Raw genomic sequence first — 9553 nt, forward strand, 5'->3', positions numbered from 1 at the left:
TTTGCCAAATTCACAAAGATCTAATTCATATTTTATCAAATATGATCGATAAATGGTTCCGTATTTGAAGAACATTTCGAAATGAATCCACATTTTTTCAATTTTATTAATTTGGAAGGCCATGAATAAAAGACCTCCGGGAAGTCCTCTTGAAAGCTTTATTTTGCAAGTGTGGTTTGTAATGATGTTTTTATTGATTTCTGAGCATTTTACTGCTTTTGTGAAAACGTCAAACTGTGCCTGAAATTTTTTTTTTTTTAATTTTTTTTGTATTTTAATCAACTTTTTTTCATTTTGTTTATTTATTTTTTTTAAATTAGGTAAATATTTAAAATATTTTTTAAAAATTATTTTAATCAAAAATATTTAAATAAACTTACAGCATTAATTGTGGTAAAAAAGATACAAATAAGTATCAAAAAAAGTAAAATTTGTTTTAACATGTTTGTTCTATGAATTTTTAAGCAAAAATGAACAGTTTTTTACGGTTTGTAAGTAAAAATTTGGTTATTTCCTCAAAAATAATTATTTAAATTGTCGGATGGAATTTATAATTTATTAATTGGAATTGAAGAGGAAAACATCAATTTAGTAATTTATTTTGGTTTTATTTTTTTTTAAATCTATACGTAAAATTTTAAAAATAATATTTAATTTTTAATATTTTTTTTAATTAACTTTTAAAAATTAAAAAAAAAATTGTTAAAATTTTAAAAAATAAATTAATTAATTTTAAGTAAAAATACAAATTTTATTTCAAAATTTTATTTCAAAATTTTATTTCAAAATTATATTTTTAAATTTTTATGTCTTTCTTATAATGATTAAAATAATAAATAAATAGTTTTAAAAAAAATTTTCAAATAAAAAAGTTATTGAAAATATTAATTAATGAAAATAAATAAAAATAATAAAAATATTATTGATAATATTAATTAATGAATTATTTTTTTATTAATTAATTGATTAATTTGGTTTACATACCTAAATATTTATAAAATTTTAATTTTTTAAACATATAAAATTTTCTTTTTTGCTTAAAAATTTAAAAATGTAAGCAAAATATAAAAAAAATATTTTTTGAAGATTTATCAATAAATTTTAAAATAATAAAAGAATTTTTGAAAATATGCCAAAATAATGTTTTTTCATTCAACAATTTTTTTTAAATTAAATTGCTTCAAAAGAAACAAAAAAAAAAATATTTTTTTTTTTATCAAAAAATCAGAAATTTTTATTTTTTTTTAAATTGCTCAATTGTTTAAAAAATAATTTTTTTGCAGAGTACTTGACCAACAAAATCAGTTATCTGAATAATTTACCCAAAAAATTAAAAATTCATGTCGAAAAAGTTAATAACTCCATCTTAACACGTGCCATTCGGATAATAATTCAAGATAACATCTGCAAACAATTTCATTCGCAAAATATGCCAAGAATATTTTCATGCGTGTGAAAAAAAAACTACATTTTATCCGGATTTTCTCATAATAATCAAGCATCCATAAGTTTTTGTGTAACAAACTGTAATAAACTATTTTCTACATTTTTTTATGTGAAAGTCGAAAATTTTTGATTCAGTGCCATAACTGGAAGGCACACAAGCAAAGCAAACAATGTTCACAATTTATAACTCTTTCTCGCATATTTATTAATTTTTTTGTTGCCTCTCGAAAATATGAGGTGAAAAAATGTCCTTGAAAATTCAAGGTTGCTTGCCAAAATGATAAACAACTCGGAATTTTCAATTCGAAATTTTTTTTTTCGCGCTTGCTTGTCACAAACTCAAAGTCAGGAAAATGAAAGAAAAACAGAAATCTAATCTAAATGGATTTTCGGATTAACTGACAGCCTCTTTTTCGGTTTTGCTTTCACTTTTCATGGTTTATGGCTTTTTCTCTTTCTGTGTGTGTGTCAAATTTTTTAGTTTAATGATCATTTTTGATTTATTGCTGGTTCCTTTTCAAATTTATTTGCATGAAGTTATTGCCATTCGTTTTTATTTCTTCTTTTTTTTCTTTCTCTGATAATCAGGTCGCATTCAATATTTATGGAAAATGGAAGAAAATGAAAAATTTTCCATATTTAAATATCCCAAAGGGATTGTGATCAGGTATTGAAAGAATAAAAAAGGAAAGTATAATAATGAAAAAATATGTTTTAATAATGTCACAGAATTTAACTTTTTTTTTCGTTTTTTCGTAAGCTTAAGGTTTCTTTAAGTTACTTTAAGAAAAATTATTTAAATGATTAATTTAAAAATTTTTATAAATTATTTTTAAATATTAATTTAATTTATTTTTCATTTAAAAAATATTTTTTTTTTTCAATTGAAATTTTTTTAAAAATTTTTATTTAAAAAAAAAATTTTTTTTAAATTTAATATAATTTTAAATTTTTTTTTAATTATCAATTTAATTTTGCTTTAACAAATAATTTAATTTTTTTTTTTTTTTTTTAAAATTAAAAATAAATAATAATTTTTAATTTAAAAAAATATTTTTTTTATTTAATTATTTTTATTAAAAATTAAATTAATTTTTTTTAATTTTTAATTTTTTTAATTCAAAATTTATTTATTTTTAAATAAAAATTGAATTTTTATTTTATTAAATAAATTAATTTTTTTTTTCAAATATTTTTTTTATTACAAATTTATTTAATTTTATTTTTTTTATTTTTATTAATATTTTTTTTTTATTTATTTACTTTTTTAATTAAAAGAGAAATAAAAATTATATTTTTTTTTTCAAATAATTTTTTTTTAAATTTAATAAAAATTTTTTAAATTAAAAAATATATTTTTTTAATTTTTAAAATTTTTTTTTTTAAATTATTTAATAATTTAATTTAATTTTAATTTTCTTTGGACATTTATAAAATTTAAATTAAATTTAAAAAGTTAAATAATCAAAAATAAATTTATTAAAAATTAATGAAAAAAAAATCATTAAATAACCAAAAAATTTTTTTTTTTATTTTTTTTAATTTTTGATAAAAAAAAAATATTTTCTTATTTAAATAAAAATTTATTAAAATGTCAACACATGAAAAACTTTCAAAGGATACAATTTTTTTTGCATAAAAAATTTTTCCCAAATCGACATATTGCCAACAAAGTCAAAGACCTCAAATGCGATACAAAATCTTTCTTCGCCTCGAAAGCCGCACATTTGTGGCGATATGCTCGAATTTCCCAACAAACAAAACGATTTTAAGCTAATATTCAAACTGTCAAAGTGTCAGCCGGCGTCTCTTTGCCATTTCCCTTTTATTGTTTTGCTTCGTCTGTTTGTCGCTCATTGACATTCAGATCGAGGGAAAAATTGCTCGAATTCCCTTTGCTGCTGTTCGTCGTCGTGTCTGTAATGCCCTTCGATGGGTACGAAGAAAAACCGACGTAACACGGATTAAGAGATAAATTTATTGTAAACCAATGACAAAGGTCGTCGCTGTTCCGCAAATCCTTTAGTCGAGGCAATAAAATCCGAGTTTTAATTTTCGCTCGCTTTGTGGCTTGTAAAGCTCGATTTTATCGTGAATCTTAAATTTTGGTGAAATTTTCTGGGGGGATTAATTGAAATGTTGTTTCTCGAATGGATGTCGGGCAAAGTAACACATTTCGCAAATTCATTATTAATACGAAACCTGTGCAAATATGTTCGGGACGGGTCTCTCGGATATGGATACAAGGCATGTTTAATGAAACATAATTAGGAACAAATATGTGTGCGATGTCATTTCAAGGAAGACGACATTCTGCACTGCAGCGAAATTAAATAAACGTTGCTTTGCTGCATATTTGCCATAAATTTATAACATAAATGATTTATTTCCCATATCGAGAAATTGGCATGTGCCGATGATTAAGTGTGTCTCTCTCTCTGTGTGTGTATGCGAATGTATGTCAATTTAATTGGAATAAATTTCGTGTGTCATCGTCTCTGACTATCACCTGTTTTAATGGTTTGTTTGTGCGAGAGCTTTCTTTCTCGGTCGTTGACGGCAAAACGGTTCACGTAGAGGTCAGACTTTCTTCTTTATCGGCATGATTTAAAAAAAAAATAATTTTAAAAATAAATAAAAAAAATTAAATAAATAAATTAATTAAAATAAATTTAAAAAAATTAATAATTCATATAAATTATTTAATTAAATTAATTAAAAAAAATATTTTTTTTTAAAATAATTTAAAAAACAAAATTCTTTAAAATTTAATTTTTTTAATTAATTAAAATCTTGAAATTTAATTTATTTAAAATTAATTAAAAATTGAATTAAAAAAAAAATTAAATTAATTTTACCTTATATTTAAATTTAAATTTTAAAAAATTTTTTAAAATAAAATTTAATTAAAAAAATTAGTTTAAAAAATTTAATTTTCCAAAAAAAATATTTAAAATTATTTTAATTTATAAATCAAAAATTTCTCCTAATATTTTGCAATTAATTTAGTATTTTATAAGAAACAAATAATCTGAATAACTTTTTTTTTGAAAAACATATTTAATTTATTGTTCAAAATTTTCTGAAAATTTTAAATTATTTTTTTATTAAAATAATTATCCAAATTAAAAAAAAAAATAATTCATGAAATTAAAAAAGTAAAAAATAATTCTTTAAATTTTCAGCTTTTTAAATTTAACAAAAAAAATTAAAACTGTTGCTTTTTAAAAATTATTAATTTTTTTATGAGATATTTTCAAATACCTATGTATATATTAATATAATTTTATTATTTTTTTAAATATTTTTTTTAAATAATTTTTTTAATTATTTTTTTTTTTAATATTTTTTTTAAAAGATTTTTTTTGAACTTTTTTTATATTTTTTAATATTTTTATTAATTTTAATATTTTTTTACCTATAAAATTTTTCTAATTTCAAAGAAATTTTTAAAAATTTAAAATAATTTTAAATATTTTAATTTTTTTTTATTTAATAAAAATTTTCATTAAAAAGCAATTAAGAAAAACAGATGATTCGTCTTCTTAGGATGAACAACTTTGAACAATACATTTGAAGGACAACCGATGCAATCAATGCACGGTATTTCGTTATGCAATAAAAAAAAGTTTATCTCGCCAAACATTCTTCTAGAAACGCAGCGCATCGCGACAGGCACTATAAATCTCCGTGTCGGCAGCAACTTTCTCCTCAGTTTGCTGTCAATTGTGAAACGCAACAGAGTCAGTCGTCAGTTATGTCGCCCATTTTGTACTACATGCCCGAAGGAGCACCATCTCGCGGTGTCTTGTTCCTCGTTCGTTACTTGAATCTCGATGTGCAGCTCAAGGTCGTGCGCACGTACAAAGATGAGCACAAAGATCCCGCCTTCCTCAAGTTGAATCCGGCTCATACGGTGCCCGTTTTGGAGGACAACGGCTTAGTTTTGGTCGATTCGCAGGCAATTGCCGTCTACTTGATCGAACAATATGCCACGAAGACAAATCTCTTTGGGAACTCTGTCAAGGAACGTGCTTTGGTGTTGCAACGTCTCTTCTTCAACGCCACGATCTTCCATGAGTTCAAAAGTCTCTGTGCTCCGATCATCACTGGCGCCGTGCAAAAGTACGATCAAACGACCTTGAAAAAGTTGTTCGAAACTGTCGAACTTTTGGAAATCTACTTGAAGGATCAAGATTTTGTCGCGGGCAAATACGTGACTGTCGCTGACTTTTTCATCGTTAACAACATTATTACAATGATGGTAAGTTCTAAAAATAAAAAAAAAAATAAATTAAATAATTTTAATTAAATTTTAATTTAATTTAATTTTAATTTTAATTTAATTTTATAAATTTAAAAATAATTTTTTTTATCAAAAAGCGTCTCAATATGGACTTGAGCACCTTCAAGCACGTCAACGAATGGATTGTTCGCATGAAGACTTTGACTGGCTTCCAAGAATGCGATCAAGGAGCTGTCGCTTGTGCCAATTTGGTCCTTCCAAAATTGAAGTAAATCTCAAAAAAATGTCAATTCAATAAATGACTGAGTAGATTCAAAAGAATCTGATAAGATTAAAAATTGCATTTCATTGTTTTATTTTTTTTCGTTAATGTTCTATATTGTTTTTGGTTCACTTTTTAGTAATTTTTTCAAATTTAGCTTTCAAAAATTTTTTTTTGAAAATTATTTTATTTTTCGAAAAAATTATTATTAAAATTTAAAAAAAAATTGGTTGAAAAAAGTAAAAAAAAATATTTATAAAATTAAAAAAAACCTGAAATCTTTAAATTTTGATAAAAAAAAAATTTTTAAATTTTAAGGCTTAAATATTTAATTTTTTCTTTAAAAATTTAAAATTCAAAATTAATTTTTTAAAGATTAAAATATTTTTTATTTTTTTTTTAATTAAAAACTTTTCTTAATTTTTTTGTCTTTATTTATTTTTTTTTAATTTTTTTTAACTAATATTTTTTATTAAAAAAAATTAATTTAAGCTAAGATTTTTTTCAATTATTAAAATTAATTGTATTTTTTTAATTCAGTTTAATTTTTTTTTTATTTTTCGAAAAAAAATATTAAAGCCACAGTAAAAAGGAAAACTTCTTTAAAAAAATATTTTTTAAAATTTTTTTAAAAATCTAAAACCTTAAAATTTAATGAAAATCAAAAAAAATATTTTTCAAAAGTCAAAATTTTTAATTATTTTTTTTTTTAGATTTTGGTAAATATTTTTTATTAAAAATTTTGCTTGAATTTTGTGTTTTTTTTTTCAATTATCTTTTTAACTCGAAACATTTTAATTTTTTTAATAAAATGAATAAAATGGTATAAAAATCTAAATTTTTTACATTAATTATTTTTTTTAATTTAAAAAAATAATTTTTAAAATTGAGTAATAAAATTATAATTTAAATTAAAATATTTTTTTAAATTAATTATTTTAATTTTAATTATTTAATTTACTTTAAAAGTATGAACTCAATAATTTTTTAAAATTTTATTTATTTTGAAAATTTATTTTAATTTTTTTAATTTAAAATTTTAAAAATTTCATAAAATTTATTAACTTTTTTTTTTAATTTATAAATTAATTTAAAAATATGTTTAAAATAGATAATAAAAAAATATACTCATTTCAATTTTTTTTCGTTTATTCAATTTTTTTTAAAATAAATATTGTTGCATATTCACGACAAGTTGCGAATTCTAAAAGCAACTCTTCGAGAATATTCGTGTTGATTACATAATCACTCGTTCCAAAATCGTCTCCAGTTGATATTTTTTTTTTAATCAAACAGAGGTTTAATAAATACATAACAAACAGAGACAATGATAAACAAACAACGGCTCTTTATCTCGTTCTCTGCAGTACAAATTTGTTTAAAATGAGAGAATTTGAGATTTTTTTTTTCAAAATAAATACTGAGAACCAACGATAACGTCTCTCAGTTTCAACTCAACTTTGATCGAAACCTGTTCACGTAAAAATTTCAACAAAAATGGGCTTGACTTTGTACTATTTGCCTGAAGGACCTCCATCTCGCGGCGTCTTGTTCCTCATCCGTTATTTGAATCTCGATGTCGAACTGAAACTTTGCCGAACGTACATGGAAGAGCACAAAGACCCCAATTACATGAAAATGAATCCGTGTCATACGGTGCCCGTTCTCGTTGATGGTGACCTTGTTTTAATTGATTCGCAAGCCATCGGAATCTATTTGATCGAACAATATGGCTCGAAATCGAATTTGTTCGGAGCTGATGTCAAAGAACGAGCTTTGATCAACCAACGACTTTTCTTCAACTCGAATTTGTTCGATGAAGTCAAACATTTGGTCGCTCCGATCATCTACGAAGGTCAAAAGAAGTTGGATGACAAGCAACTTGCCAAAGTCATGGAAATGATTGGATTTATGGAAACGTTTTTGGAAAAATCGACTTTTATCGCTTTGGATAAAGTCACTGTTGCCGACATGTATTTGGTCAACAATATTTTGAGCTTTTTGGTAAAATTTTTTTTCTCATGAAAAAATTTAAATTTTAATAAAAAAAATTTTTTTTCATAGCACTTGGGATTCGACTTCAGTAAATTCAAGAAAATCCTTGCTTGGGTCGATCGCATGAGACCATTGACGGGATTCAAGGAATGCGATGATGGAGCAATAGCGCTTTCGAAGTTGGTGTTGCCCAAGTTGCAATAAACAGAATTAAATTTGTATTCAGAATAAATTAATTTCTTAATTGTTTGGAATTTGCAGCGTCACTGTTTTGAATTTGTGTCTCTTATCTCCGCTTGTTAAATTGTGTTTTTGTGTGGGTAAGCCGGTATTCAATTGAACACAAACATAATGTTATGAAAACTTATCTCGCTCTCTGAAATGTTGTTTGGAGAGAATATTTATGTTATTTCGAGGAGTTTTAAAATTCAGAATATTCGTTAAAAAATTAATTTTAATTAATTAATTTAATTTAATAAATTTTTAATTAAATAATAATTCTTTGAAAATTTTATCTTATAAAAAAAAAATATTTTTTTTTTATAAATTTAGAATAAAAATAATATCAAGAAAAAAAATTATTGATAAATTGATAAGAAACTGACTTGTTTTGATGGATTAAAATTTAATTTAATCTCTTTTGGAATGATAATAATTTTTTTTATTTCACTTTAAAAATGATTTTTTTAGGTTTCTCTAATTTTTTTAAAATTTTTTATTTTTCATTTTAATTTATTTAATTTTTATTCATTTTTTTGCACTTTTATTAAATTTTGTTTTAAAAAAATTTTAACCATTAAAATATATTTTTTTTAATTTTTTAAAAATTTAATTTAACTTAATTTTTAAATTTATTATGAAATTAAATTAATTATTTTATTAATTTTATTATATTAAAAGTGAAAAAAATTCTATTGAAAATTCATTTATTTTTTTATTTCCTTTAATTGAATTTTATATTGATTTTAATTTTTTTTTAAAATTATTATTTTTTTTTTTTGTAAATTCCTAATTAAATTTTTTTAAACATTTTTTAAAAATTCAATTTTATTTTTAAAATTAAAAATATTTTTTTTTTAATTAATTTAATTTTAAAATGAATTTTCTTCAACTCACCGAATAAGTCAAATTTCACAAGTTCATTGTACCAAAAATCCTTTTCTTCCAAATCACTAAATTCAAATCTAAAAATAAATTTTGTCGAAAATCCAAAATAAACAGCAACTTTTGTTTGTCTCTTGTATCGTGAATAAATTAATTTCTTAGTTTGTCACAAACACTTTTGTTTCAATTAATGAGATAATTGTTCGAAACTTGTACCGTCATTTGATGCCATTTCACTCTTCAGTCCTCCTCTGTCGAAGCGAAAATTTTCCATTCATGAAGAAAAAGGCGAAAAAGAGAATATTCATGGATTAAGTTTCCTCGGTGTTCTCCATAAATTTAATTTGCATTTTGTTTGTTGCTTCTTCTTTTTAATTTTTTTTTTTGCATTTCAAGTAATGAAGGGGATGCATAAATGATTCAAAAGCTCTCGGAAGAAGTTGTTGCCGCATACTTTTAGATTTTTTTTAATGATGTTAGTTAAAAGTAAGTCTGTCCGT

General features: G+C 22.2%; 2 protein-coding genes across 2 annotated transcripts; both read left to right on the plus strand.

Moving 5' to 3' along the window:
• Positions 1-3658: 3658 nt before the first annotated feature.
• Positions 3659-6081, plus strand: LOC134837878 (glutathione S-transferase D4-like). The gene is made up of 3 exons (XM_063853269.1): positions 3659-3693; positions 5101-5710; positions 5830-6081. The coding sequence occupies exons 1-3, from the start codon at positions 3659-3661 to the stop codon at positions 5962-5964; spliced, it is 780 nt and encodes a 259-aa protein (XP_063709339.1). The 3' UTR covers positions 5965-6081.
• Positions 6082-7397: 1316 nt separating this feature from the next.
• LOC134834019 (glutathione S-transferase 1-1-like) lies at positions 7398-8203 on the plus strand. Its single transcript, XM_063848535.1, has 2 exons — positions 7398-7958; positions 8019-8203. The coding sequence occupies exons 1-2, from the start codon at positions 7452-7454 to the stop codon at positions 8151-8153; spliced, it is 642 nt and encodes a 213-aa protein (XP_063704605.1). The 5' UTR covers positions 7398-7451; the 3' UTR covers positions 8154-8203.
• Positions 8204-9553: the final 1350 nt, after the last annotated feature.

This window comes from Culicoides brevitarsis, chromosome 1, assembly GCF_036172545.1.
Source record: "Culicoides brevitarsis isolate CSIRO-B50_1 chromosome 1, AGI_CSIRO_Cbre_v1, whole genome shotgun sequence".
NCBI classification, from domain to species: domain Eukaryota; kingdom Metazoa; phylum Arthropoda; class Insecta; order Diptera; family Ceratopogonidae; genus Culicoides; species Culicoides brevitarsis.